Here is a 27,838-nt window from a genome sequence, read left to right as displayed (position 1 = left end):
GGCGCTTTGGCCGATATTACAGATCTCTGTTTTTTGACAAATCATTGACAGATTTTTTGAAAATGAGTTTTCGTCCCCTTACTCAAGATTACATCGATGCGGTTACTCTTCCAGCCAACATCGGTACCCCATTCTTTTTCTTCTTTCTTCAACTCGTCTATTTCTTCTTCTAGCTCCAGTCTCTTCACCATCTGCCGCCATCCAGAGGCTCCTATCCAAGCGCGAAAAGAGCCACAATGCCGTAGTTAGTTTCATCAAAGACGAATTCCGCAGACACGATCTCGAACTGGAGGAAGAAATGAGGAAAGAGAGTGTGCGTCTTCTGGAAACTCTGGAAAAGATCAAGAATGAAGTGAAGAATGAGACGAAGGTTTTCAATTACGAGAAAGAAGAATTGGTTGGTCTGGACCCAAGCATTTTCCGGACTTTGCCGCTACGGGTTCATGAGTTCGACGAGAAGAGGTTTAAGATTATTGATGAGCACTACGAGAAATTGAAGGCGTTGGAGATGGAGAGGTCGAAACGTTTCAAGGGGGTATTGAATGAGGCGTATCGGAAGATGGAGAAGATTTGCCACTTGTTGCCTTACGATTTGATGCAGTATTTCGAAAATGAAATTGTGGTAAGTTTTTATGATGTTAAGTGAAGTAATCGAGTCGGTAGTTTCGGGCGTTTTAAGATCGCAAATAAAAATATATTTATAAGCTTTTCGAAAAGTTTAAAAACTGAAAAATCGAAATATGTATCGAGAAATTGAAAGTTCGGAATGTCACTAATTCAAAAAATTGAGAAAGCAAAATATTTTAAAATTCGAAAAACTGAAAAATTGAAAACTCAAGAATTTTTAAAACCGAAAAAATATCGAATGACCGATCAATCGTAACATCAAAAAATCGAAAAATCTAACATTTAAAAAATCGAAGAATTAAACTATCGAAATATTGAAAAATTGCTAAAATTGAAATGTTGAATAGTTAAGAAATTAAAAACTTGAAAAACTGAGAAATTGAAAACTTGAAATATTGAGAAATCGGAAAGTCGAAATTTTTTAAAAACTGTTAAAACATGTAAAAATCGGGAAAACGGAACATTAAAAAATAGTAAAACTGAAAAATTAACAAAACGAAAAATCCCAAAATTCAAAAATCTAAAAATTGAGGAATCGAAAAACTGAAAAAACAAGAAATTGAAAAATCTCAGATGACGAAAAATACGAACATCGAAAAATTGGAAATTCGAAAAATTGAAAATCCAAAAATTAAAAATTGAAAAATGTAAAACGTAAAAAATATCGAAAATAGAAGATTTGAAAAATTGAAAAATCTAAAACCGGGAAGTAGAAAAGTAGAAAAATCGTGATTTCGAGAAATCAAAAATTCGAAAAATTGAAATATGTATTAAAAAATTATAAAATCGAGAAAACGAAATAGTAAAACTGAAAATAAAAGAAAAAACAACAAATCAAGAAATTTAAAATTAAAAAAAAAAAACGAAAATATAAGTTAAAAAATTGAAAAATCTCAAAATTGAAAATTTTAAAAACCGAGAAAGTGAAAAATTTTTAAATTGCGAAAATCGAGATGCCAATAATCGCAGTCGAAAATATTTAAATTTTGAAAAATTTAAAAATCAGGAAATCGGAACATCGAAAAATAGTAAAACTGAAAAATCAAAAAACGAGAAATCGAAAAATCTAAAACTTAAAAAATGGAAAAATTGAAAAATCAAAATATTGAACAATAGAAAACTGAAAAATTAAGAAACTGAAAAATCGAAAAAGTTTAAAAATCGGAGCATCGAAAATCTACAATTCGAAAATCGAAAAATTAAGAAAATTTAAATGTAAAAAATCGAAAAATAGGGCAGATGAACAATCGAAAAATGGAAACATCGAAATGTAGATAAATCGTGAAATCGAAAAAATAAATAGTCGAAAATTATAAAAATCGACAAATTTAAAGACCGGAAGATTAAAAAATGCAAATATTAATAATAGTCGAAAAATTGAAATTTAAAAAAAATAAAAAATCAGGAAATAGTAAAACTGAAAAAAAAAACAGAAATCGAAAAATATAAAATTTAAAAATCGAAAAAAAATCAAAAAATTGAGGAATCGAAAAATCGAGAAATTGAACAATCGAAAAGTCGAAACATTGAATCTCGGTAAACAGAAAAACTGAAAAACCGAAAAATTTAAAAACCAAAAAATTGTAATTGAAACTGAAAAATCAAAAATTTAAAAAATTGATAAATTGAAAAATCAAAAAATTGAAGAATCAAAAACTGAAAAATTAAGAAACTGAAAAATCTACAATTCGAAAATGGAAAAATTAAGAAAATTTAAATGTAAAAAATCGAAAAATATGGAAGTTGAACAATCGAAAAATGGAAACATCGAAATGTAGATAAATCGTGAAATCGAAAAATTAAATAATCTAAAACCATAAAAATCGACAAATTTAAAGACCGGAAGATTGAAAAATCGAAATATTGAAAGAGTCGAAAAATTGAAATTTAAAAAAAATAAAAAATCAAGAAATAGTAAAATTGAAAAATCAAAAAAAAAACGAGAAATCGAAAAATATAATATTTAAAAATCGAAAAAAAAATCAAAAAATTAAACAATCCAAAAGTCGAAACATTGAATCTCGGTAAACAGAAAAACTGAAAAACCGAAAAATTTAAAAACCGAAAAATTGTAATTGAAATTGAAAAATTAATTTAAAAAATTAGAAATTTTAAAAAACGAAAAATTAAAAATTTTAAAAGGGAAAAATAGTAAAACTGAAAATAAAAATAGCGAGAAATCGAAAAACTGAAAAATCCCAAAACTGAATGGTCAAAAAATTGGAAAATCGAAAAATTGAAAAATCGGAACATCGAAAAATTGGAAAAACGAAAAATCCAAAATTGAAAAATGCGGAAAATCGAAACATCAAGAAATCGAGAAATCGAAAAATCTAAAAATTTAAAAATTGAAAAATCGAAGAAATAATGTATAAAAATAAAAAATCTAAAAATGGAAAAATTAAAAATTTTAAAAAGGAAAAATAGTAAAACTGAAAAATAAACAAAAACGAGAAATCTAAAAACTTGGGAAAACAAAAAATCAAACACTGAAAATTTGAAAAATTGAAACATAGAGAAAATCGAAACATCAAGAGATCGAGAAATCGAAAAAACGAGAAACCGAAAAATGAAGAAATCAAAATAACCTAAAATCGAAAAATTAAGAAAATTTAAATGTAAAAATCGAAAAATAGGGAAATTAAACATTCCAAAAACATAAAAATCGAAAAATTTAAAAGCCGAAAGATTGAAAAATGGAAAAATTAAAACTTTTTAAAATCAAAAAACCCAAAAGTCGAAAAGCCGAAAAATTTTGGAAGTCAAAGAACCGAAATGTCGAGAAATCGAAAATTTGAAAAGTCAAAAAAATTAAAATTTTTAAAATTCAAAAATTGGGAAATCCGAACACCGAGAAGTGGCAAAATTGAAAAATAAAAAAAACGAGAAATCGAAAAATCTAGAATATAAAAAATCGAAAAATTCAAAAGTCAAAAAATTGGTCCAAGGTTACTTTCAAAAATCAAAAAATTGAGAAATGGAAAACTGAAAAATCCCAAAACTGAAACGTTAAAAAACTGAAAAATCGAAAAACCGATAAATCAAAATAGCTCATAATTGAAAAATTTGTAAAAAATCAAAAAGTTGAAAAATTGAAAAATCTAAAACCGAGAAGTACAAAAAATTTTAAAAACTGAAAAACTGAGATGTCGAGAATCAAAAATTTGAAAAATCGGAAAATTGAAATATTAAAAAATTAAAAAATTGAGCAATCGGAACATCGAAAAATTGGAAAATCGAAAAATCAAAAATTGAAAAATGCGGAAAATTGAAACATCTAGAGATCGAGAAATCGAAAAATATAAAAATTTAATAACTGAAAAACTGAAATTGAAGAAATAATACAAAAAATTAAAAATTTTATAAATCGAAAAATTATAAATTTCAAAAAAGAGAAATAGTAAAACTGAAAAATAAAAAAAAACGAGAAATCGAAAAAGTTAAAACTCAAGAAATTGAAAAATTCCAAAACTGAAATGTCCAAAAATAGGGAAATCGAAAAATTGAAAATTAAAAGATTTAAAATGCAAAAATCGTGCAACTGAACAATCGAAAAGTCGAAACATCGAAATCTTGGTAAATCGTTAAACTAAAAATTGAAAAATTGAAAAACTGAAAATTCGAAGAAATAATATATAAAAATAAAAAATCTAAAAATGGAAAAATTAAAAATTTTAAAAAGGAAAAATAGTAAAACTGAAAAATAAACAAAAACTAGAAATCGAGAAACTTTGGAGAACAAAAAATCAAACACGGAATATTGAAAAATTGGAACATAGAGAAAATAGAAACATCAAGAGATCGAGAAATCGAAAAAGCGAGAAACCGAAAAATGAAGAAATCAAAATAACCTAAAATCGAAAAATTAAGAAAATTTAAATGTAAAAATCGAAAAATAGGGAAATTAAACATTCGAAAAACAAAAAAAAATCGAAAAATTTAAAAGCCGGAAGATTGAAAAATGGAAAAATTAAAACTTTTTAAAATCAAAAAACCCAAAAGTCGAAAAACCGAAAAATTTTGGAAGTCAAAGAATGGAAATGTCGAGAAATCGAAACCTTGAAAAGTCAAAAAAATTCAAAAATCAGGAAATCCGAACATCGAGAAGTAGCAAAATTGAAAAATAAATAAAAAACGAGAAATCGAAAAATCTAGAATATAAAAAAATCGAAAAATTCAAAAGTCAAAAAATTGGTTCAAGGTTACTTTCAAAAATCAAAAAATTGAGGAATGGAAAACTGAAAAATTAAGAAATTGAAAAATCCCAAAACTAAAACGTTGAAAAACTGAAAAATCGAGAAACCGATAAATCAAAATAACTCAAAATTTTAAAAAGGAAAAATAGTAAAACTGAAAAATAAAAATAAAACGAGAAATTGAAAAACTTGGGAAAACAAAAAATCAAACACTGAAAAATTGAAAAATTGAAACAGAGAAAATCGAAACATCAAGAGATCGAGAAATCGAAAAAGCGAGAAACCGAAAAATGGAGAAATCAAAATAATCCAAAATCGAAAAATCAAGAAAATTTAAATGTAAAAATCGAAAAATAGGGAAACTAAACAATCGAAAAACAGAAAAATCGAAAAATTTAAAAGCCGGAAGATTGAAAAATGGAAAAAATAAAACTCTTTAAAATCGAAAAACCCAAAAGTTGAAAAGTCGAAAAATTTTGGAAGTCAAAGAACCGAAATGTCGAAAAATGGAAAATTTGAAAAGTCAAAAAATTGGCCCAAGGTTACTTATTGAGGAATGGAAAACTCAAAAATTAAGAAATTGAAAAATCAAAAAACCGATAAATCAAAATAGCTCAAAATTGAAAAATTAAGAGGTAAAAAATCAAAAAGTTGAAAAATTGAAAAATTGAAAAATCTAAAATCGAGAAGTACAAAAAATTTTAAAAATCGAAAAACTGAGATGTCGAGAATCAAAAATTTGAAAAATCGGAAAATTGAAATATTAAAAAATTAAAAAATCAACATCGAAACATTGAAAAATTGAATCATCGAGAAATCGAAATAGCCCAAAATCGGAAAATCGCAAAGTTTGAAATTGGCAAAATTGTAAAACTACAACAAAGCGAATTTCTAATTTTCAAAATTTTTCCAAAAAATGGTTACAACTGTTTCATTCAACTAACAATCAGATATTATTTTTCCAGAAACTGAACGAAATTACGATGAACAACTACCGCTACTACTCGAAGATCCAGTCAGACCTCAAGCTACAAATTCAGGAAGACTCCCGCACCTTCCACCTGGAACTAACCGTAGCCAAAGAGCGCCACAGGAGAGCCCTGAAATGGATAAAAGTGAAAGGAGTTGTGTGAGTATCCCCACATTTCACAATCTTCCTTAAATTTTTTAAAACAACCCCAGAGGTTTCTATAAACCCGGCCACTTGACCGGCATGGCAGTGGAAGATCTCAACGAACCTTCTTTCGCCACGGGCTTGCCACTCACCGCCGACGATGTAGGAATATGGTCGAAACACATCCAGAAAACTCTAGACGAACTAGACTCCAACTCCAGGAAACTCATAAATATGTACAAAGCGGCCGTAATTCACAGTTTCAACCGCTTGTTTGAACAGATGAAGAACGTGATGAACGTACTTTTGGAAGATGAACCCGCGAGCACGATTCTAAGTGACACAACATATTTGAAGGACGATATGTACAAAGACATCGCCAATGATATAGCACAAACGTATCAGTGTGATATGGCAGACTTGAAGGTTTATTTTTCCAAATGTCACTTTTTTTTTTTAATTTGAACCACAAATCGTCTAGGATTTATGGAACACCGTGACGATCTACATGGAATCCAACATCCAGAACACTTACTTCTTCCTCAACGGCACCTCCCACCTCTGGGACCCCCACTTCGCCCGAGTCCAGGAGTTCACCCAGCTGGTATTCCAAGACTTGAGGCTAGTGATAGAAAAGCACGACCAAGCCGCCTGCAGCTTCGACAAGAAGATCAACACCACGTTAGACAAGCTCCGGGAGGACTCCACCATCGAAAAACTCAACGAGCATCTCCGAGAAGCCAACAAATTCACGGATTCCATCGGGAAATTGTACTATTCGCAGTGCGACGCCGAAATCCAAGTTCTACAGAAGTACCAGAAGTTCATGGACCAAGAAATCGACTTCTTGATAAGCGAAATCGACAGGTTTTTGAGTGAGAGTGGGAAGAATACCAACATTCGGGAAAAAAGGAGCTCGAGGTTAGAGGATCTGAAGGACGAGTCGAACGAAGAAGTGCCCGTGGAGAATCCCCAGGATGAACTGATCCCGCACCAGATGAAAGCGTGTCAGTTCCAGGTGGAAGCTGTTAATAACTGGATGTTTGGGTAGGAGTGTGGGATTAGTAGATCTAGAATGACGGTGAACAATAACAGGTTATGGGAGGCGATTCGTCGCTATATGGAGACTTGTCGCAAAGAATTAACCTCTCAAACGAATTATTGGGTGGAAACGACGTCAGTGAAGCTGAAGAAACGACGGGAGGTGAGACAGGCGTCCCATGAACCTCGCTACCATAGAATAAAGACCGCGATTTATGACGCCAGGTTGAAGGAAATCAATGAGCACCAAGAAGGTCTAAACAGAGTGGAGGAGGTTTTTTTTAAATCACTGTGACTTAGTTATTTTACCGATTTTTTCCAGAGGATCAAAAAATACCTAGTGGATTCGTCTAGTTTCACCTACCTCTGCGAAGAAAATCGCGTTCAAATAATTCAAGAGTACGAACGGTTCCTCAGAGGGATCGAGGAAAAGCTGCAACGAGCCAAAAAGAGCTACGAAGTTGCTGCCTGCATCGAACAGACGAAACACGTGGGTGATGAGGTCATAAAGAAGATTGAAGGAACTTTTACTGAGAATTTTAAAGTGTTGGAGGAGAATAGGAAGAAGATTGATAAGGTTATTTGTCGTTTTAACGCCTCCATCAAGTGAGTTGGTTCGGTTCTTGTTGGGGTTTGAGTGAAAATTCTTTCTAGGTTGTTTGCAGAAGGTGGTGACTATAGTCGGGATGAGGCGAAGTTGTTTAACAAGAGGATTCTGAAGATAAAGAAGACGGTGCCGAAGAAGTATAAGAAAATTATGGCGGAGTATAACGCTATGAAGAATGATACGACGCAGAAATTTATTAAGTCACAAGCTGCCATTTTGGCTAGGTAAGAATTTTCAAAAGGACGTATTTTTATTACCTTCTTGGGGAACCCGCTGTCATTAAAAAAAAACAACCAAAAATTTAAGAAAATTAAAAATTGGATATCGAGAAAAAATGAAAAATTGAACGATTGAAATCCAAAAATCACAAATTTATTATAAAAAAAAAAAATCGCAAAATCAAATTTCATATCATCATTTTGAGGGAAGTTCTGTCGAAATAACCTTCTACCATTTTTCTTTTAATAGTGTGAAACAATCTCAAAATCGCAAATTGGAAAATTGAAGTGAAAAATTAAAAACTTCAAAAAAATAAAAAAATACAAAAATCGTAAAATTAAAAACTGCAAGTAGAAAAACTGAATCGAAAAATTGCAAGCTCAAACAATGGTGAAATGTAAAAAATGCAGTGGAAGAAACAAAGATCGAAACTTTTCAAAAGTTGAAAAATCGAAAAATCCAAAATTTTTGAAAAGGAAAACTGTAAAAATCGTAAAAAGTAAATTTATAAACTGAAGAAATAAAAAATGAAAATGAAATGAAATTGAGAAATTTCAAATCGAAGAATTGAATGGTAGAATAAAAAAATTGCAAATTCAACAAACAAAATCCTGAAAGGTCGAAATTTTCGAAAGTTGAAAAATCGAAAAATGGAACATTTTTAAAATTAAAACCTCTAAAAATTGCGGAAAGAAAGTTGAAAAATTGACATCCAAAAATTGAAAAAAAAAAGAAATGAAAATTAAAACCTTGAGAAATGTCACATTCAAAAATTGAATGGCAAAATGTAAAAATTGCAAATTGAGCGAACAAAGAAACTGAAAAATCGAAAATCTTTAAAATCTATAAATTGAAAATGAAAGTTAAAAAATTGAAAAACTGAAAATCGAGAAACTAAAATTTGAAAAAACTAAGAAAAAATAAAAATCGAAAAGTTAGAAAATCAGAAAATTGCAAATACAAAAAGTGAAGCGAAAAACTGAAAAATTTAAAATTCAAACCTCCAAAAATCCAAGATTAGGCAATGGTCAAATATAAAAATCGTAAATTACGCAATAAAATATGAAAAAACTGAAAAATTTAGACTTGAAAACCCAAAAAATCACAAAATTAAAAATTGCAAATTGAAGTATCGAAACTTTCGAAAATCGAAAAATCTCAAACTGAAAGTCAAAAAATTAAAAAAAAAAAAACAAAAAGACAAAAAGTGAGACACAGTTTCAATTTGACAGACTGAAATCGAAAAACTGAAGAAACAATAAACTGAAAGATAAAAAATTCGAAAAATAAAGAAAGAAAAACTCTAGAAATTGAAAATCGAAAAATTGGACTTATAGGAAGGAGTTAGCGTAAAAAATAAATTCACAGAACAATATTTTATACATTTTGGAAAATTTTGGATAAGTTGTATTCTACTTGAAGGACAAGGAAAGTTCTGTCTACCAATTTTTTTATGTGAAACAATTACTCTTGTCTTTTTTTAAAGAATCTGACCTTCTCAGGGCCCATTCGGGGGTCTCTACTGTCTTGTTTATGATCATTTGGAACCTTCTCGGAGACCCCTTCTATCTTCTTTTTGATTATTCGAAACCTTCTCGAAGACCCTTTCTGTCTTGTTTTCAACAATTTGAAACCTTCTCAGTACTCCTTCTGTATTGTTTTTGATAATTTGAAACCTTCTCGGGGATCCCTTCTGCCTTGTTTTTGATAATGTGAAACCTTCTCGGGTTTTAATAATTTGAAACCTTCTCGGAGACCCCTTCTGTTTTCTTTTTGATCATTTGAAACCTTCTCGAGGACCATTTTTCTCTTGTTTTCAACAATTTGAAACCTTCTCAGTACCCCTTCTGTATTGTTTTTGATAATTTGAAACATTCTCGGTACCCCTTCTGTCTTGTTTTTGATCATGTGAAACCTTCTCGGGATTTTAATAATTTGAAACCTTCTTGGGAACCCGTTCTGTCTTGTTTTTATTAGTTTTAAACCTTTTCGCTATACCTTTTGTCTTGTTTTTGATAACTTGAAACCTTCTCGGGGAGCCCTTCTCTCTTATTTTCAATAATTTTAAACCTTCTCGGTACCCCTTCTGTGTTATTTTTAATAATTTGAAACCTTCTCGAGGACCCTTTCTCTCTTGTTTTCAACAATTTGAAACCTTCTCAATTCCACTTCTGTATTGTTTTTGATAATTTGAAACCTTCTCGGGGATCTCTTCTGTCTTGTTTTTGATAATGTGAAACATCGGGTTTTTAATAATTTGAAACCTTCTTGGGAACCTCTTCTGTCTTGTTTTTATTAATTTTAAACCTTCTCGGTACCTTTTTTGTCTTATTGTTAAAAATTTGAAACCTTCTCGGGCATCTCTTCTCTTTTGTCTTCAATAATTTGAAACCTTCTCGGTAACCCTTCTGTATTGCTTTTGATAATTTAAAACCTTCTCGGGCACCTCTTCTGTCTTGTTTTTGATAACGCGAAACTTTCTTGAGTACTCCTTTTGTATTGTTTTTAGTAATTTGAAACCTTCTTGGGGACCCCTTCTTTCTTGTTTTCAACAGTTTGAAACCGCCTCAGTACCCCGTTTGTATTGTTTTGATAATTTGAAACCTTGTCAAGGATCCCTTCGGTCTTATTTTTGATAATGTGAAACTTTCTCGGGTTTTTGATAATGTGAAACCTTCTCGGGTTTTTAATAATTTGAAATCATCGTGGTGACCCCTACTGTCTTCTTTTTGATCATTTGAAACCTTCTCGGGGACCGTTTCTCTCTTATTTTCAATAATTTTAAACCTTCTCGGTACCACTTCTGTTTTGTTTTTAATAATGTGAAACCTTTTCAAGTGCCCCTTTTGTATTATTTTTAATAATTTGAAACCTTCTCGAAGACCCTTTCTGTCTTGTTTTCAACAATTTGAAACCTTCTCAGTACCCCTTCTGTATTGTTTTTGCTAATTTGAAACCTTCTCGGGGATTCCTTCTGTTTTGTTTTTGATAATGTGAAACCTTCTCGGGAAACTCTTCTGTCTTGTTTTTATTAATTTTAAACCTTCTCGGTACCTTTTTTGTTTTATTTTTGAAAATTTGAAACGTTCTCGGGGACCCCTTCTCTCTTGTTTTCAATAATTTGAAACTTTCTCGATACCCATTCTGTATTGTTTTTGATAATTTAAAATCTTCTCGGGCACCCCTTCTGGTTTGTTTTTGATAACGTGAAACTTTCTTGGGTACCCCTTTTGTCTTGTTTTTAGTGATTTGAAACCTTCCCGTGGTACCCCTTTTGCCTTGTTTTTAATAATTTGAAAACTTCTCGAGGACCCCTTCTCTCTTGTTTTCAACAGTTTGAGACCGTCTCAGTACCCCTTTTGTATTATTTTGATAATTTGAAACCTTGTAGGGATCCCTTCTGTCTTATTTTTGATAATGTGAAACCTTCTCGGGTTTTTGATAATGTGAAACCTTCTCGGGTTTTTAATAATTTGAAACCTTCTCGGAGACCCCCTCTGTCTGCTTTTTGATCATTTGAAACCTTCTCGAGGACCCTTTCTCTCTTTGTTTTCAACAATTTGAAACCTTCTCAGTACCCCTTCTGCATTGTTTTTGATAATTTGAAACCTTCTCGGAGATCTCTTCTGTCTTGTTTTTGAAAATTTGAAACCTTCTCGGGTTTTTAATAATTTGAAACCTTCTCGGGGACCCCTTCTCTACTGTTTTCAATAATTTGAAACCTTCTCGCTACCCCTTCTGCATTGTTTTTGATAATTTAAAACCTTCTCGGGAACTCCTTTTGTATTGTTTTTGATAATGTAAAACCTTCTTGGGTACCCCTTTTGTCTTGTTTTTAATAATTTGAAACCTTCTCGAGGACCCCTTCTCTCTTGTTTTCAACAGTTTGAAACCGTCTCAGTACCCCTTTTGTATTGTTTTGATAAGTTGAAACCTTGTCGAGATCCCTTCTGTCTAGTTTTTGATAATGTGAAACTTTCTCGGGTTTTTAATAATTTGAAATCTTTTTGGGAACTCCTTCTGTCTTGTTTTTATTAATTTTGAACCTTCTCGGTATCCCTTCTGTCTTGTTTTTGATAACTTGAAACCTTCTCGGGGACCCTTTCTCTCTTATTTTCAATAATTTTAAAACTTCTGGGAACCGCTTCTGTTTTGTTTTTGATAATGTGAAACCTTTTTAGGTGCCCCTTTTGTCTTGTTTTTAGTAATTTGAAACCTTCCCGTGGTACCCCTTTTGTCTCATTTTCAATAATTTGAAACCTTCTCGAGGACCCTTTCTCTCGTTTTCAACAATTTGAAACTTTATCGGTACCCCTTCTGTATTGTTTTTGATAATTTGTAAGTCTCTCGGGGATCCTTTCTGTCTTGTTTTTGATAATGTGAAACCTTCTCGGGTTTTTAATAATTTGAAACCTTCTCGGGTTTTTAATAATTTGAAACCTTCTTGGGAACCTCTTCTGTCGTGTTTTTATTAATTTTAAACCTTCTCGGTACCTTTTTTGTCTAATTTTTGAAAATTTGAAACCTTCTCGGGGACCTCTTCTCTCTTATTTTCAACAATTTGAAACTTTCTCGGGCACCCCTTCTGGCTTGTTTTTGATAATGTGAAACTTTCTTTGTCTTGTTTTTAGTAATTTGAAACCTTCCTGTGGTACCCCTTTTGCCTTGTTTTTAGTAATTTGAAACCTTCTCGAGGAGCCCTTCTTTCGTTTTCAACAATTTGAAACCTTCTCAGTACTCCTTCTATATTGTTTGTGATCATTTGAAACCTTCTCGGAGGGCCCTTCTGTTTTTTTTTTGATCATTTGAAACCTTCTCGGGGATCCCATCTGTTTTGTTTTTGATAATGTGAAACCTTCTCGGGTTTTTAATAATTTGAAACCTTTTTGGTACCCCTTCTGTCTTGTTTTTATTAATTTGAAAACTTTTCGGTACCCCTTTTGTACAGTTTTTGATCATTTAAAACCTTCTCGGGCACTCTTTTGTATTGTTTTTGATAATGTAAAACCTTGGGTATCCCATTTGTCTTCTTTTTAGTAATTTGAAACCTTCTTGAAGACCCCTTTCAACAATTTGAAACCTTCTCGGTACCCCTTCTGTATTAGATATTAAAATTTATATCTAATGCTTACTAAGGTTGGACCACTCCAAGGTGGAATTCGAGCACAACGAAAAAATCTGTGAAAAAATCAAACTCCTACAAAACAAAATCCGCAGAGCCGCCTACGACACAAAATTCAAACTCCACAGAATAGACGCCTGCATCGACTACTACTCAGAAGTATCAAGATTCGAGATCTGGAAACGCAAACACTTCGAACTCATGAAGGACGCAATTCAAGAGTGTCTGCAGAAAATCGAAGAAATGACGAACATTTTAATCAACGCAAAAAATCGTGATAGTGGTGAATATTTAAATCAACTCAACGATCTGATTATGGACTCGTTTAGAGAAATATATAGAATATCCAAAGTGAGTACTACGACCCATATATTTTTTTTCAAAATTGGACTTAACGCTACCAACACACAAAGACAACGGTACTCATGGTAGTAATTCTAAATCTGCCCGCACACTTGTGGGCTCAATTTCGCCGGTTCTTTGTACCACTCCGGGTCTCTCTTTACCCCTCTTCTTCTGTAGAATGACTTTCTTATGACTTGTTGCCTCGCAAACGGACTCCCTCCCGTCTTTCTATCCATATCCCACATGTTCCATCCATATTGGAAATTCGTCGTCTCTGGGAAATAGTACCGCAGTTCGGGTATTACCTGGTATCTCTCCTTTAAGTACATCATCCTCCCGTCTTTCATGGTACCTAAAACACCCTCAATACTCACTTTATAACACCCTAGACCACCTACTCGAGTACAACAAATCCTTCACTTCCTTCGGGACGGGCCTCATGATGTTGGTGAGCGCCGAATCCTCCACAATCGGCGGCTCCTCCTCCTTCACAACCGTGTGCTTCTGCTCCACGTTTTTTAAGCAATTCATCGTCCTCTGCTTCATTTCGTCTCTCACTTCCTCAGGAACTTGTCTCAAAAATACCTTGTTTGCAATCTCGTCCAGGCGACTTTCGTTCTTTTTGAACCATTTGAGGCGAAGTTTGTCTTCTTTCTGGATGGTGTAGGCCCACAGGCGCTGTTGACCCAGAGGGACTCCACGGGGTTCGGGCACTTTGTGATCCATTTTCACGAAAATTTTGACAGGAATCTGACAACTACAATGTCTTTTTGTAGAATTTCTACGGATCGCATGGTCCCGTTATCAACAGAGACAGGATCCATGATAACGTCACTAGTTTCATGGATGAAGTAAAGAGGAATTTTGATGGGTTTCGCACCCAAGTCGAAATCCACTGTTTGGATTGTGTTCAAGAATTGATCAGTTTTGTGGTGAAATTGTTAAATGTTAATGACGAGGTGTACCGTTACTTGTTGAAAAAAATACCGGGTTTGAGTAAGGTTGAAGAAAGTGAAGAAGAAAGCGGCGAAGTGAGTAGGCAGTTGAGTGAAGAATCTGTGGTGATTGAAGAAAAGAAGAAGTTTTTGCAAGTGAGACTGTTATAGTCGAATTATAGATATAAAAGCGACTTTTGGTTGTCAGGGTGAAGCGTTCGACCCTGCTGTGAAAGAGGTTATCCTGAAGAATAGAGGAAGAGTGCGAATTCTGCACGTCACGATGATGAAGTTGCGAAATATCATTGAAGACAAGGTGGCGCTGATGGAAGAAATGGTGCTCGAAGAATCAGAAGAGTTAGAGTTTTCAAGCCCCCAATAAATATGTATAAATTAATGATAGTTTTTCATTCCGCCTCTGTGCTCTCACGTGACTTCAACGCCACCTGTCATTGGCTATCACCCCTTCGCTGTCATTTCCACCCAACGTAACCTCACTTTTTCGCAAAAGCGGTGTTTGTGACTTAAAATGGGTAGCTGGCGGCTCGAAATTGGCAAAATGGCCCTTTATATCACCTTCCCGGTGGCGCTCTTCCACTACTTCAACCAACCCGAGCTCTTCGAAGAGTGGGTGGTCAAAACCAAACGGGAGTTGTACCCCCCGGAAGACACCACCCAGCAGCGCCAATTCCTCGAGTCCATTCAAAAAATCAAAGCGAAACAAGAAGCGGATCGAATAAAAGCACTAGAGAAAAGTTTATAATTTATTGTGATTTAGTTGTAAATAAAGTTATTGAAGTTTGCGCTTTCTTTGTGAGTAGGCGAGAGTCGTGGCGAAGGCTAGGGGTACCGTGCACAACAACATGCAGGTTTCGGCGCCCCACGTGTCGGAGACAAGCCCCGAGAACAAGGGGGCTGTAAGCCCTGAAAGAGCAAGCGTGGTGTCGAAGGTCCCCATTATAGTACCTTTCTCTTGAGGGGCGGCTCTCGCTAGAATGACTTCGATGAAAGTGCTTTCTAAAAGTACCCGACTGATTGAAGTGGGTATTAGAAAGATATAAAACGTAGCGAATGACGCGCTTAAACCTAACCCCAAAAATGCGACAACGAATAAAATGCAGCCATGGAGGAGTCGCTTCAGGCCTGATTTATCATCCGAGTAAAAATACTGCTTCAACTTTGACATTGTTAAAGTGACGAGGATTGAAGTCACACTAATTGAAGCGAAAACGTAACCGTAGGCTTTTCCAGTGATACCGAAACGTCTAAGCAACATTTCAGTTAAGTTGAAGTGGAACACCATGAAGACGAAGTCCGTCAGGAGTTTAATGGTGAAAAGGTCCCAATACTTTGGCCAGTCGACTTTCGTTAGGTTGGCAGTGGCTTTTTTCACGACTTCAAGCACGTTGAAGCCCTGTTTGGGTTTATCCTTGGTTTTAGTTACTTTAGGGTGGGTGTTGGGGATTATGGACATCAAAACTAGAAAAAAAAATTAGTGTGATTTAGGGTGATTTGTGTCCAAATGCGGCACCTAAATTTACGAAGAATACGGCGCTGATGAGATAAAATATGTATTTGAAGCCGTTTTCGAGTTCGCTCATATATCCACTGACTAGAGAGGCGAAAATGAAGCAGGCCCCTCCCAAAGCTTGCATTCGATTAATAGCGGCCATTTTGGCCTCTTCTGTTTGTATATTGTCATCTACTAGGGCTTTAAGGAGGGTTGCGATTTGGACACCGAATGCTAAAATTTAAACTGTTTTGGTGTTTAGGGCGGATTTTGGTTTTACTTGTCACTATTCGGGAAATGAAGAAGAGGTGAAGGGATGACGTGGCGGCTGTCATGATGTTGCCCACTAAACATATCAAGAGGCATTGCAGGAGGACGGTTTTGCGGCCGAGAGTGTCACTCAGACTACCCTGAAACGTAGAAAGCGACTTGAAAGTGTTAACTTTAAAAATAAAATAATTGCTTACCACAATGGGGTTCCAAATTAGGTTAATAAAGGAAGAAACTGAGCTCAAGACGCCCAAATAGAATTGGGTGCCCCCTAACGAGTAAACATACGGATTTACGGCAGTAATAACTAACACAAAACAAAAAGCATCCTAGAATTAAGTAAAAGTAAAAATAAAAAATTGAAAAAAAATGGATGTTTACCAAAGTGCTAACTATGTAAAGAATTGGCAGAATCATGTTCACACAATTTGTATTCCAGCCACAGTTGATTCTATAAAGCTAACTAACAACTCTGATAAATAGTTTTCATACAATTCAGCCATAATGATAACGTTGATAAGAAAACCATGAACATGACTCTACAAATTACCGTCATTTTACAAGTACATTATTACATACAGGGCTTAGTAAAAAAAAAAAGAAACACCTGAAAAACTTTATCACCACTTGACTATGACAAAATCATACAAAAATAAATAAATTAGCTAAAACCAGTCTAGTCATTGCATTATAAACTTCGTGTGTGACCCTTTCACCAACACGTCGCCATTACTTTTGTTCTTAATCACTACATCAAGAAACGCCAGCGTTTTCCCCTTTTTAATCACATTAGCATCGACTAGAATCTCGTCACCAATCTTGGCCCCCTTGAGATAACTAGAACAAAATTTTTGACACCGTATTCCAACCACCACGTAGTCGTACCTCATGTGAATGTCCACGGACACATTGGGGGCCGCCACTTGCGTCATGAGGGCGTACGTGGAAATACAATCAACTAGCGTGGCGGAAAATCCACCGTGCAAGCCCCCCATGGGGTTCGTGTGGCTCTCGTCCACTTTGACTTCCGCGGAGCACTTGCCATCGCTAAGAGCGAGGATCGTTACCTGAAGGAATGGGGTTAGTTTGGCACTAGTGGACCAAGTTGGACTCACCTTTTCGAGAACTTTATCAAAATTTCGGCAACTTCGCAGAAATTGCATTAAACCTGCAGCGTCGGCGCCCCTGAAAGCCATCGTGTGGTCTTTTGCAACAGTTGTGTTGTTATTACGTAAGTGGGCAGAGTGCGGGTTTTGGGTGACCTAACCTCAAAAAGTCAGATCGAATATTTGATACTAACGAGGTTTTTTGCAATTATTGTATGTTTGTAAGTGCGAATTTTCCCATTTTATTAACTTTTTTAGTGTTTGGGGTTATTATTATTGTGTAGGAAAATATACCGACGCCTATGATTGATTTGACAGTTCATGCAAAAGTCCATAATTTTCGGTGTTCGTGTTGTTATTATTCGCAAAACCCCTTTTTTTATCAATTTTCGGTATAATTTATTTGTTTTTTATAGTTTTTGTTCAATTTAGTGACTAATTTTTGTTCGATTGTTGTTGTAAGGTAAAACGAACCAGTGGCGTATCATTTGAACGAAATGAACGAAAAATAAAATTGTCGTTCTTAACCTCACTTTTATTTCAAATTATAACCCCAATGTTTTCAAGCTACAACAAACTTTTTTTTAATAAGCACATCTCCAGTGGCTTTATGTTTTATTTCGGTCTCCAAAAACGTTTAACTTCTCGGAGTTTTTTTTTTTTTTTTTTTAAAGTAAAACCCTTTCTCCGGGGTCCCTACTGTCTTCTTTAAGAATGCGAAAGCTTCTCGGGGGCCCCATTGTTTTGTTTTTAAATAATGTGAAACCTTCTCGGGGGCCCCCTCTGCCATTTTTTTAAGAATTCGAAACCTTCCCGGGGGCCCTTTCTGTCTTTTTTACAAATGTGAAACCTTCTTGGGGTTCCCACAGTATATTTTTTAAATAGTAATAAACCTTCTCGGGGACCCCTGACTGTCTTTTTTTAAATGTGAAATCTTCTCGGGGGTCCCTTCTCCCATTTGTACGAGTGTGAAACCTTCTTGGGGCTCTCACAGTATTTTTTTTTTAATAATAATAAACCTTCTCCGGGGCTTTTTTAAATGTGAAACCTTCTCGGGGGGCCCTTTTGTCATTTTTTTACGAACACAATACTTCCCGGGGGCCCCTTGTCTTTTTTCCTACAAATGTGAAATCTTCTTGGGCTCCTACAATAATTTTTTTTAATAATATGAAACCTTCTCGGGTGCCCCTCATAGTGTTTTTTTTTTTTAATGTGAAACCTTCTCGGGGCCCCTTCTGTCTTAATTTTTTTAAAAATGTGAAACCTCGGGGGCCCGCTCTGCCATTTTTTTTTTTTTGGAATTCGAAAGCTTCCCGGGGGTCCCTTACTGTCTTTTTTAAATGCCTAACCTCAAAGAATCAGACTGTTAATTAGTGGATTTTCACTTCCAACAAGAGTTTTTTACGATTATTGCGTATTTATAACTCTTATTTTCTTTACTGTTATTGGTGTCTAGCGTTGTATTATTATTGTTTGTGGAAAAAAAAAACGCCGACGCCTATGACTAAATTGATAGTTCATGCAAAAATGCACATTTTCGGTTTTTGTATTGTTATAATCCGTAAAAACCGTAAGTTTTAATCAACTTTCTGTCTAGTTTGCTCGTTTTTCACTGTTTTTAGTTAATTTGGGTAATTTTTGTTGTAAAGTAAACAATCCAGTGGCGTGTCATTCGGGTCAATGTCAATAAATAAAAAATAAAATTGTTGCTCCTAACCTAACTTTTATTTAACTGAAGACCCAAAATTTCATGCTGCTACAAACTTGGTGTGTAATCCTTTCACTAGAACCTCTCCAGTGGCTTTGTGTTTTATTTCCGCCTCCACAAACGCTAAAGTCTTGCCAACTTTTTCGACCCTACCTTCAACTACCACAACATCATCAAGTCGGGCTCCTTTCAAGTACCTAAAGCCAAAAAACGTAGAAAATAGTCACAATGTTTAAGTGCAAGCAGACGTTAAGTGAATGTCCACGGAAACTCCAGGGACGCCCGTTTGAGACATGAGGGCATAGGTGGAAATACAATCCACCAAAGTGGCTGAAACGCCACCATGTAGTCCACCTAGGGGGTTCAGGAAGCTCTTGTCAACCTTTAGTTCAGCTATACATTTGCCGTCGCCAAGTTCCTGAACTACCATCTACAATAATATCAAGAATGATAACAATAGAGGAAAAGTTGTCACACCTTGTCCTTGAAAATCTTCTCAAGCCCTTCACACTTGTCCAAAAAGCCGGTAAGAGCCGCAAGATCTAGTTTCTTTTGAGCCATGTTTATACTCACTGATAACAAAGTAAGGTTAGATTGTACCATGAATACTATAGTCACTGTGTAGGGGAGACCAGAGACATGAAATTAAATTGGGACACCAATTCTGAATATTATATTTGGCTATTTAATACTATTTTAACACAGATTGATTATATAATACTTATAAGTCGTTAGAAAAGGGATACTTTTCGAACCTCCCCGCCAACTCCATGTCGTTCCGCACCCCCTCCCTACTAACCACAATCAACATGGAGGTGCACCTCGACGCCATTATATACGCCTTCTTCCTATCCTCCGCATCCTTAAAATCAAAATCGTCTTCATCGATCGCCATAATCACCACCTTGAACTCCAACCCCTTCACTCTCAACGCCCACGCAATCAAAAAATTGTTAATCTCTCTGTACTTCAAGAAGTGCTCCACGTCTCTAACAGCATTCGGACGAAAACTATTCTCCACGAACTCCTCATCAATGTACTTATTTATACTCTCAGGAACCAACTTCTCATTGACTAGAAACGGAATGACACACAAATCGTGGGGTTTGAAACCCTTAGAGGTACACAAATCAATGATGACCTTAGCCACGACTTTGTCTATATTGTGTTGCGAGTCCACCCAGTAGATGGGTGGTCCGAACACGTGGTGCCCGATGGTAATTTCCGGGATGTGCATGCTGTCTTGGATTTTCTTAGGGAGGAGAGGCATGGGGACGCTGTAGAATTGTTTAAACACGGTGAAGATGTAGCCTGTGGAGCGCATGACTTTAGTGAGGAGGATGGAGGGGGTTTTGAGGAGTTTGGGGGAGTGCTTGGGGAGGAAAAGCGACGCTTGGTTGATGTCTACCATGAACCACAACGCTCCCCAGGTGGCTGTTCCTTGATGACGGTTTAGCTTGTCGGTGATGTTTTCCACTGGGAGCAGTTCGCCTTCGTTGCACCCACAACGAGTGCAGTTTCCATCGTGGTACTTCTTGTAGATCGTCGCCAAAGTGTTTTTGATGATTCGATCATCCAAAGCGAGACATAGTGCTTCAGCTTCATCCATGAAGACGTGCTTGTACACGTTTTTGTTGTTCTTGAGGAAGTCGGGTATCGAGATGTAAAATCTCGCCGTGTCCACGAACTCCCTAATCCCCAAAGCTTCCATCTTCAACTCCAACTCATACCTAATTCCCGGCCAGTAGCAAATATACAAGGCTCGGTTGTCTTCATTGAGACGACCAGCTCGGTGCAGCAACTCGAGTTTCCGTAAAACCAGAAGCGTCTTACCGGTACCGGCTGCCCCATGGACCACCAGAGCCTTGGATTGTTGGCACGTGTTGGAATGGAGGAGGTCGAGTTGTTCTTGGGTCAAGAGCGCCATCAACCCCCGGTCGATCTCGTCGACGAAGACGCCACAGCTCAAAATAACGAATCTAGGAAAAATCGTCGTTTGAAACACCTGGAGTCGTCTTCGGACTTACCGGTTCAAAAGGACGTCGAAGATGGCCTCGGGCACGTTCGTGCCCGCGAGTACCGTCTCCAACAGCCACCCGTCGAACTTCTCCTGGACTTCAATCGTGTCTTCAAACACGTGCAAATTCTTGTCTTCTTTCCACCGCTTCACGGTTTGTTGTTTGGGGTCTTTGGTGTTGGCACCCAGAAAAGGCCACATGATGTAGCTTTGTACCCCGTTCTCTTGCGGGTTGCCGCCGAGCACTCCTTCGAGGACCTCCAGGTGGTCCCTGAGCTGGTGCTGCGCCGACCGCTTGTTGTTTTTGATCACTTTAGCATCACTCACCTTCTCCAGGTTGTTTTTATTGGAGTTCTGGTCATTGGTGGATTTAACTTCCACTAGAGCTACAAAGTGGCTACCTAAAACTGTTTGTAGTAACCTCCAGATTTCACTCGAGCGGTCTTACCTCTATAAGTGATAAACAAAACGAAATCGTGCTCTCGTATCATTAGTTTGCCGACTCTTTGGTTGCGGAAGGAGTGGCCTCCGTAGCTCGCGCTGTGAAAAAAGGTCATCCACAGCCCCATGTTGCCCCCACGGTCCACCCCCTTGAGCTTTTCGAAGACTTCTTGTTCGGCCAAACTCGCCTGTTTTTCCCCGCTTTTTTGGAACATTTTTGGGACGCTGTATACTGCAGACGCGCCATTTTTGGGGTGGGGGAACTCGCGTTTGATGTATCTGTCAAAAATTATAGTTACACAATGCAAAAGAGGCGGAACGAAATCCACTGGATGCACGATCATTTACAGGTGGTGAATTTCGAAAAAACTTATCGTTGCAGCGAAGCAGCGTAATTGCAGGCGACGTAATTATTGCCGAGATCCTGTTTGGCCGCTTTGCACTAATCAAAAAGTGGTAGCCGGTCTTATTTTTGTATTTTTACTTTCAGCGAGTTCGCGAGAGAGCATATTTATGCAAATGGCCGGCTGGGAGAAAATGAAATGCTTGCCGTGACAAATAAATAATGACGGGGTTATTAACTTGATCACCCTGTATAGTTTATTTTTGAGACGGGTTGATTTCGTTTCGAAAAAAAATCAGCGGTGGCACTCTAGTGTTGATAAGTCTGTGGTGTGTGTTTGCCATTGTGTTTTAAATATTCGTAGAAGGTGGATTTGTCGATTCCGCTTTGTTCCACGTTATAATTTGACAATAAACATTAGAAGGAAGTTGGCCATGAAACGGGTCATTATATCATAAGAAAATGTATCAAGCGATTAATTCCAATACCACACTGACGTTCTCTATTTGTTTTTCTGTTACCTGTTGAGGTATACCCTGGTGTCCACCCCTTTGTCCTGCGACGGCAGATAGATCCCCTGTTTCGGTTCTTCATCATCAAGATTCATTTCTCCATCACCTATCACTACCATTTTTTCTTCTCAGACCATCACTGCGATAGCGCCGAGAGAACTATCAGCTTATCTATCGGTCGACAAACAATTCGCACAATTAATTAGAGCACTATCTATATCCTGTACGTTGTCAACGAAATAGATAGGAAAATTAAAAACAAAAACGTTGCGACAAGTGTTTGTTTTTATTTTTTGCGATTTGCTTATCTTGTTTGGTTTGCAATTAAGGGACGGAGGAGCGGAAGTTTGCGTTATTCTGGCGAAATTTCCAATATATTGCAATTAAAAATTTCCATAAATCACCCATTTGTATGGTCGACGGCTACAGCTGCTATAATTAATGGGTTTGTTAATTTCCCAAATTAGTTGTAAACGACCATATGGTAGGATCAAGGTCCCGAGAGTTTTCTTGCTTCGGCGCTAATGTCAATGCGGCGTCCATTTATCAAACCAATGTCTTCCTGTTTATCGGCTTTTTACTGATGAGCGAACAAAATGTTTTTGGAGAAGTTTGAAAGAATCTTTGAATCTTTTTTTCTTTCAAAGATTTTTTTAGAAGTTAAAAGAATTTTGTCTTTTTTTTTTTTAAATTGAAAGAAACTCCATAAATTATAATGTCTTTTTGTGAAAGAAATTCGGGAATCCCAAGTGTGTTTTTGTTTCTAGTTGCTTAAGAATCTCAAGAACCTTGAGTGTCTTCTGTTTAGTTGCTTAATAATCCTGGGAGGTCTGAGTGTCTTTTGCTAAGTTGCATTAGAGTTTCGGGAACCCTGAGTGTCTTTTGCATAGTTGCTTAAGAATCTCGGGAGCAATAAGTGTTTTTTGCTTAGTTGTTTAAGAATCTCGGGAGCCCTGAGTGTTTTTTTGCTTAGTTGCTTAAGAATCTCGGGAGGCGTGAGGGTCTTTTGCTTAATTGCATTAGAATCTCGGGAGCCCTGAGTGTCTTTAGCTTAGTTGCATTAGAATCTCAGGAGCCCTGAGTGTCCTTTGCTTAGTTGCATAAGAATCTCGGGAACCCTGAGTGTCTTTTGCTTAGTTGCATTAGAATCTCGGGAACCCTGAGTGTCTTTAGCTTAGTTGCATTAGAATCTCAGGAGCCCTGAGTGTCTTTAGCTTAGTTGCATTAGAATCTCAGGAGACCTGAGTATCTTTAGCTTAGTTGCATTAGAATCTCGGGAACCCTGAGTGTCTTTTGCTTAGTTGCTTAAGAATCTCGGGAACCCTGAGTGTCTTTTGCTTAGTTGCATAAGAATCTCGGGAACCCTGAGTGTCTTTTGCTTAGTTGCTTAAGAATCTCGGGAACCCTGAGTGTCTTTTGCTTAGTTGCATAAGAATCTCGGGAACCCTGAGTGTCTTTTGCTTAGTTGCTTAAGAATCTCGGGAACCGTGAGTGTCTTTTGCTTAGTTGCATTAGAATCTCGGGAACCCTGAGTGTCTTTAGCTTAGTTGCATTAGAATCTCGGGGGCCCTGAGTGTCTTTAGCTTAGTTGCATTAGAATCTCAGGAGTCCTGAGTGTCTTTTGCTTAGTTGCATAAGAATCTCGGGAACCCTGAGTGTCTTTTGTTTAGTTGCATTAGAATCTCAGGAGCCCAAGGTGCCTTTTGCTTTATTGTATAAGAATCTCGGGAACCCTGAGTGTCTTTTGCTTAGTTGCATTAGAATCTCGGGGGGCCTGAGTGTCTTTAGCTTAGTTGCATTAGAATCTCAGGAGCCCTGAGTGTCTTTAGCTTAGTTGCATTAGAATCTCAGGAGTCCTGAGTGTCTTTTGCTTAGTTGCATAAGAATCTCGGGAACCCTGAGTGTCTTTTGTTTAGTTGCATTAGAATCTCAGGAGCCCAAGGTGCCTTTTGCTTTATTGTATAAGAATCTCGGGAACCCTGAGTGTCTTTTGCTTAGTTGCATTAGAATCTCGGGGGGCCTGAGTGTCTTTAGCTTAGTTGCATTAGAATCTCAGGAGCCCTGAGTGTCTTTTGCTTAGTTGCATTAGAATCTCAGGAGTCCTGAGTGTCTTTTGCTTAGTTGCATAAGAATCTCGGGAACCCTGAGTGTCTTTTGTTTAGTTGCATTAGAATCTCAGGAGCCCAAGGTGCCTTTTGCTTTATTGTATAAGAATCTCGGGAACCCTGAGTGTCTTTTGCTTAGTTGCATTAGAATCTCGGGGGGCCTGAGTGTCTTTAGCTTAGTTGCATTAGAATCTCAGGAGCCCTGAGTGTCTTTTGCTTAGTTGCATTAGAATCTCGGGGGCCCTGAGTGTCTTTAGCTTAGTTGCATTAGAATCTCGGGGGCCCTGAGTGTCTTTAGCTTAGTTGCATTAGAATCTCAGGAGCCCTGAGTGTCTTTTGCTTAGTTGCATTAGAATCTCGGGAACCCTGAGTGTCTTTAGCTTAGTTGCATTAGAATCTCGGGGGGCCTGAGTGTCTTTAGCTTAGTTGCATTAGAATCTCAGGAGCCCTGAGTGTCTTTTGCTTAGTTGCATTAGAATCTCGGGAGCCCTGAGTGTCTTTAGCTTAGTTGCATTAGAATCTCGGGGGGCCTGAGTGTCTTTAGCTTAGTTGCATTAGAATCTCAGGAGCCCTGAGTGTCTTTTGCTTAGTTGCATTAGAATCTCGGGAGCCCTGAGTGTCTTTAGCTTAGTTGCATTAGAATCTCAGGAGCCCTGAGTGTCTTTAGCTTAGCTGCATTAGAATCTCAGGAGCCCTGAGTGTCTTTTGCTTAGTTGCATAAGAATCTCGAGAACCCTGAGTGTCTTTAGCTTAGTTGCATTAGAATCTCGGGAATCCCGAGTGTCTTTTGCTTAGTTCAAGAATCGCGGGAGCCCTGAGTGTTTTTTGCTTAGCTACCTAAGTATCTCTGGAGCCAGAGTGTCTATTATTTAATTGCAAAGACATCCCAGGAACACTGAGTGTTTGTTTTAGTTGCAGAAGAATTTCTGTAGCTGTAAGTGTTTTTTCTTTAATTGCAAAAGAATTACGGGTCCGTGTGTACGTGAAAAATTTATTTAAACTCAGGAATCTTTAGCATATATTTTTTAAAGAATATGCAAGAGTCTCGGGAGCTCCAAGTATCCTTTTTTTTTTAAAAGAACTGAAAAATTCTCAGAAAAATAGTAGTAATTTTTTTTTGAAGAATGCGAAAAAATTTCGGGAGTTCTGAGTGTCTTTTGCTTAGATGCATAAGAATCTCGGGAGATCTGAGTGTCTTTTACTTAGTTGCTTAAGAATCTCGGGATTCCCGAGTGTATTTTGCTTAGTTGCATAAACATCTCAGGAATCTTGAGAGTCGAGAATCTCGAGAATTCCGAGTGTCTTTAGGTTAGTTGCTTAAGAATCTCGGGAACCCTGACTGTCTTTTGCTTAGTTGTTTAAGAATCTCGGGAGCCCTGAGTGTCTTTTGCTTAGTTGTTTAAGAATTTCGGGAGTCCTGAGGGTCTTTAGCTTAGGGAACCCTGAGTGTCTTTAGCTTAGTTGCATTAGAATCTTGGGAGCCCTGAGTGTCTTTTGCTTAGTTGTTTAAGAATTTCGGGAGTCCTGAGGGTCTTTAGCTTAGTTGCTTAAGAATCTCGGGACCCCTAAGTGTGTTTAGCTTAGTTGTTTAAAAATCTCAGGAATCCGAAATGTCTTTTGCTTAATTGAATTAGTATCTCACGAGCCCTGAGTGTCTTTTGCTTAGTTGCATAAAAAGCTCAGGAGCCCTGAGTGTTTTTTGCTTAGCTACATAAGTATCTCTGGAGCCCGAGTGTCTATTATTTTATTGAAAAAAATCCTTGGAACGCTGAGTGTTGGTTTCAGTTGCAGAAGAATTTCTGGAACCCTGAGTTTCCTTTCAATTCCAGAAGAAGTACGGGTCCCTCTTTTTTTTTGAAAAATTTAAATAAACTCAGGAATCCCTAGCATATTTTGTTTTAAAGAACTGAACAATTTTCAGGAAACCCGTAGTATCTTTTTTTTTGAAGAATGCGAAAAAATTTCAGGATTTTTTTATTCGGAAACCCCGAGTCTTTTTTGAAGAATGTGTAGAATCCCGGAGGGTCCTAGCGCCTTTTTGGAGTTCCTAGCGTTTTGTTTTTGAAAAAATCTCAGAGGCCCCAGATTTTTTTTTAAGAATTTAGAAGAGTTTCGGAGGTGCCTGGGTTTTGTTTTTGAAAAATTTGGAAATAATTTTGAAGCTCCTACTGTTATTACTTCTAGAACTATAATAGTAAAAAATTCAAATTCCTAAATTTAAAAGAACAGATTACGCCCGAAAACCCCCACATTTTTCGCATACTCCCTAGCTGCGAAACCTCTTGCACGTTTGCCGCTGTCCGGCTAATCCTCCCCGACAAAAACTTACCTGTCCGGCATCTGAAGAACTACAGCGAGGTTAAGGAACTCCTCAACCGCTGGCAGTACAACACACGCCAACGGTGGTGGAGTTACCACTCCTCACAATACGTTAAAAATCGTGTCTTGTAAATCCGGCTCGGCCGAAATGTCACTATCAATGTTACCAACTTAGATGAATAGAGATTTCTCAATTTATCGCAGACTGGTCAATAGCAGGAGTCAAGGTTAAAGGCCATTAGCCCTCATTGCACAAAGAAGAGCGATCACGCGATCGATCCATATTGCACACGTTTACACTGCTACCAAACTAAGAAAAGAGAAAAATTAAATACCCATCGGGGGCTGCGGTGGTGAAACACTGACCAACACGCACTTGACTCTGGAATTCCGTGAATCACCTTCTTGTGATTCTTTATCGGGTTTTAGTTATTGATAGCAGTGTGAGTTGGCGAATTTTTTCGTCGTTAGGTAGAAGTGCAATTACGTCGTTGTTTGAACAGAACGAGTTATGCGATTTTTCCGTTAGGTTTGATTTAGCACCATGAAGACTTTAATGTTTCCTTGCAGAAGACACCGCTTGTGGTCTTTTCGTACCTACCAACCCCCGGAAAAAATCCCTATTTTTTAATTGTTGTTAGAGTGCTTCCAGGCAATGAACCGACAGCCGCCAACGCTCTGCTGGTTGAACATGAACTTGATGCCATTTACCTCGGCCATGAAATGAAATCTGAAGGCCGTTCCCCTCTACTCCTTTCTAATAGTGGAAATATACACAGTGTTGCGCTGGAATACTCCAATCGGAGTTTTCGGCTTTTCGCCCCAAAATGTACACAGCTCGACCCAAAAAAGTACTCTGCAGTCGTGACTTAAGCCACATGACAATCGAACTTACTGTACTTAATCCGGATGACAACTGTTAAATGTACGTTGGCAAAACCAGTCCGATCTATTTTTAGACCGACTTTAAATTTAACTTAAAGAAAGCGATTTTGAGCCAAATTTTGACAACTCTTTCTAGTGTTCCAATCTTTCCTTTCCTACACTTCGTTCCCCTTCCACCTACACTTCATTTATCTCCCTTTATCGTGTAATACGGGCCACATGGCGCACTGAACCGTTTCGCCGCCCGCATTACACGATAAACTTCCTCAGCCATTTTCGAATCAAGTAGTCGCTTTTTTTCCCGATTGTGATTAACTGTGTCGAAACCATAATTGTCGCTCCAACCTTCCTCGCTTTGAGTGACATCCTCGACGAAAAAAAGACCTTGGTTACGTGTAGTGAAAAAATCGAATTCG

General features: G+C 36.9%; 7 protein-coding genes across 7 annotated transcripts; 2 read left to right on the top strand and 5 right to left on the bottom strand.

Moving 5' to 3' along the window:
- The first annotated feature begins 43 nt into the window (after window positions 1-43).
- LOC135125402 (uncharacterized) lies at window positions 44-14,603 on the top strand. The gene is made up of 11 exons (XM_064050972.1): window positions 44-123; window positions 174-622; window positions 5,789-5,952; window positions 6,006-6,363; window positions 6,419-6,984; window positions 7,033-7,252; window positions 7,301-7,584; window positions 7,633-7,809; window positions 12,941-13,277; window positions 14,048-14,362; window positions 14,415-14,603. Exons 1-11 carry the CDS (start codon window positions 63-65, stop codon window positions 14,586-14,588), a joined length of 3,105 nt encoding a protein of 1,034 aa, XP_063907042.1. The 5' UTR covers window positions 44-62; the 3' UTR covers window positions 14,589-14,603.
- LOC135125404 (protein SPMIP1-like) lies at window positions 13,308-14,052 on the bottom strand. The gene is made up of 2 exons (XM_064050974.1): window positions 13,670-14,052; window positions 13,308-13,623 (listed from the first exon to the last, which is right to left on the bottom strand). Exons 1-2 carry the CDS (start codon window positions 13,995-13,997, stop codon window positions 13,364-13,366), a joined length of 588 nt encoding a protein of 195 aa, XP_063907044.1. The 5' UTR covers window positions 13,998-14,052; the 3' UTR covers window positions 13,308-13,363.
- Window positions 14,604-14,645: 42 nt separating the features above from the next.
- On the top strand, window positions 14,646-15,009 carry LOC135125407 (protein PET100 homolog, mitochondrial). The gene has a single exon (XM_064050976.1). It carries the CDS (start codon window positions 14,736-14,738, stop codon window positions 14,967-14,969), a length of 234 nt encoding a protein of 77 aa, XP_063907046.1. The 5' UTR covers window positions 14,646-14,735; the 3' UTR covers window positions 14,970-15,009.
- LOC135125403 (major facilitator superfamily domain-containing protein 9-like) lies at window positions 14,958-16,506 on the bottom strand. Its single transcript, XM_064050973.1, has 5 exons — window positions 16,368-16,506; window positions 16,184-16,315; window positions 15,997-16,126; window positions 15,738-15,950; window positions 14,958-15,685 (listed from the first exon to the last, which is right to left on the bottom strand). The coding sequence occupies exons 1-5, from the start codon at window positions 16,401-16,403 to the stop codon at window positions 14,997-14,999; spliced, it is 1,200 nt and encodes a 399-aa protein (XP_063907043.1). The 5' UTR covers window positions 16,404-16,506; the 3' UTR covers window positions 14,958-14,996.
- An 82-nt stretch (window positions 16,507-16,588) lies between these two features.
- LOC135125405 (acyl-coenzyme A thioesterase 13-like) lies at window positions 16,589-17,560 on the bottom strand. The gene is made up of 3 exons (XM_064050975.1): window positions 17,102-17,560; window positions 16,872-17,053; window positions 16,589-16,823 (listed from the first exon to the last, which is right to left on the bottom strand). Exons 1-3 carry the CDS (start codon window positions 17,180-17,182, stop codon window positions 16,667-16,669), a joined length of 420 nt encoding a protein of 139 aa, XP_063907045.1. The 5' UTR covers window positions 17,183-17,560; the 3' UTR covers window positions 16,589-16,666.
- A 1,235-nt stretch (window positions 17,561-18,795) lies between these two features.
- Window positions 18,796-19,418, bottom strand: LOC135125401 (acyl-coenzyme A thioesterase 13-like). The gene is made up of 3 exons (XM_064050971.1): window positions 19,278-19,418; window positions 19,049-19,230; window positions 18,796-18,997 (listed from the first exon to the last, which is right to left on the bottom strand). The coding sequence occupies exons 1-3, from the start codon at window positions 19,401-19,403 to the stop codon at window positions 18,841-18,843; spliced, it is 465 nt and encodes a 154-aa protein (XP_063907041.1). The 5' UTR covers window positions 19,404-19,418; the 3' UTR covers window positions 18,796-18,840.
- Window positions 19,419-19,458: 40 nt separating this feature from the next.
- Window positions 19,459-22,315, bottom strand: LOC135125400 (uncharacterized). The gene is made up of 4 exons (XM_064050970.1): window positions 22,123-22,315; window positions 21,266-21,537; window positions 20,828-21,218; window positions 19,459-20,779 (listed from the first exon to the last, which is right to left on the bottom strand). The coding sequence occupies exons 1-4, from the start codon at window positions 22,230-22,232 to the stop codon at window positions 19,522-19,524; spliced, it is 2,031 nt and encodes a 676-aa protein (XP_063907040.1). The 5' UTR covers window positions 22,233-22,315; the 3' UTR covers window positions 19,459-19,521.
- Window positions 22,316-27,838: the final 5,523 nt, after the last annotated feature.

Source organism: Zophobas morio, unplaced genomic scaffold, assembly GCF_036711695.1.
Source record: "Zophobas morio isolate AGI-343-1 ecotype UQ-CSIRO unplaced genomic scaffold, CSIRO_AGI_Zmor_V1 ptg000008l, whole genome shotgun sequence".
Taxonomy (NCBI): Eukaryota; Metazoa; Arthropoda; class Insecta; order Coleoptera; family Tenebrionidae; genus Zophobas; species Zophobas morio.
This window is presented reverse-complemented; position numbering and strand designations above follow the sequence as displayed.

Bases quoted from the DNA above. Each gene is read 5' to 3' on its own strand.
- LOC135125405 (XM_064050975.1), bottom strand. From the start codon at position 17,182: ATGGCTTTCAGGGGCGCCGACGCTGCAGGTTTAATGCAATTTCTGCGA. The intron at 17,054-17,101 runs GTGAGTCCAACT...CCATTCCTTCAG, and splicing joins TTGATAAAGTTCTCGAAAAG to GTAACGATCCTCGCTCTTAG. The intron at 16,824-16,871 runs GTACGACTACGT...ATTTTGTTCTAG, and splicing joins TCCGTGGACATTCACATGAG to TTATCTCAAGGGGGCCAAGA.
- LOC135125403 (XM_064050973.1), bottom strand. From the start codon at position 16,403: ATGATTCTGCCAATTCTTTACATAGTTAGCACTTTG. The intron at 15,951-15,996 runs GTAAAACCAAAA...TTTAAATTTTAG, and splicing joins CATTTCCCGAATAGTGACAA to CATTCGGTGTCCAAATCGCA. The intron at 15,686-15,737 runs GTGCCGCATTTG...TTTTTTTTCTAG, and splicing joins CGTATTCTTCGTAAATTTAG to TTTTGATGTCCATAATCCCC.
- LOC135125404 (XM_064050974.1), bottom strand. From the start codon at position 13,997: ATGGATCACAAAGTGCCCGAACCCCGTGGAGTCCCTCTGGGTCAACAG. The intron at 13,624-13,669 runs GTAGGTGGTCTA...AGGGTGTTTTAG, and splicing joins GAAGGATTTGTTGTACTCGA to GTACCATGAAAGACGGGAGG.
- LOC135125401 (XM_064050971.1), bottom strand. From the start codon at position 19,403: ATGGTACAATCTAACCTTACTTTGTTATCAGTGAGTATAAACATGGCT. The intron at 19,231-19,277 runs GTGTGACAACTT...ATATTATTGTAG, and splicing joins AGAAGATTTTCAAGGACAAG to ATGGTAGTTCAGGAACTTGG. The intron at 18,998-19,048 runs GTCTGCTTGCAC...TTTTGGCTTTAG, and splicing joins TCCGTGGACATTCACTTAAC to GTACTTGAAAGGAGCCCGAC.
- LOC135125400 (XM_064050970.1), bottom strand. From the start codon at position 22,232: ATGGTAGTGATAGGTGATGGAGAAATGAATCTTGATGATGAAGAACCG. The intron at 21,219-21,265 runs GTAAGACCGCTC...AAACAGTTTTAG, and splicing joins TTTGTTTATCACTTATAGAG to GTAGCCACTTTGTAGCTCTA. The intron at 20,780-20,827 runs GTAAGTCCGAAG...GATTTTTCCTAG, and splicing joins TTCGACGTCCTTTTGAACCG to ATTCGTTATTTTGAGCTGTG.
- LOC135125402 (XM_064050972.1), top strand. From the start codon at position 63: ATGAGTTTTCGTCCCCTTACTCAAGATTACATCGATGCGGTTACTCTT. The intron at 623-5,788 runs GTAAGTTTTTAT...TTATTTTTCCAG, and splicing joins ATTTCGAAAATGAAATTGTG to AAACTGAACGAAATTACGAT. The intron at 6,985-7,032 runs GTAGGAGTGTGG...GAACAATAACAG, and splicing joins GTTAATAACTGGATGTTTGG to GTTATGGGAGGCGATTCGTC.
- LOC135125407 (XM_064050976.1), top strand. From the start codon at position 14,736: ATGGGTAGCTGGCGGCTCGAAATTGGCAAAATGGCCCTTTATATCACC.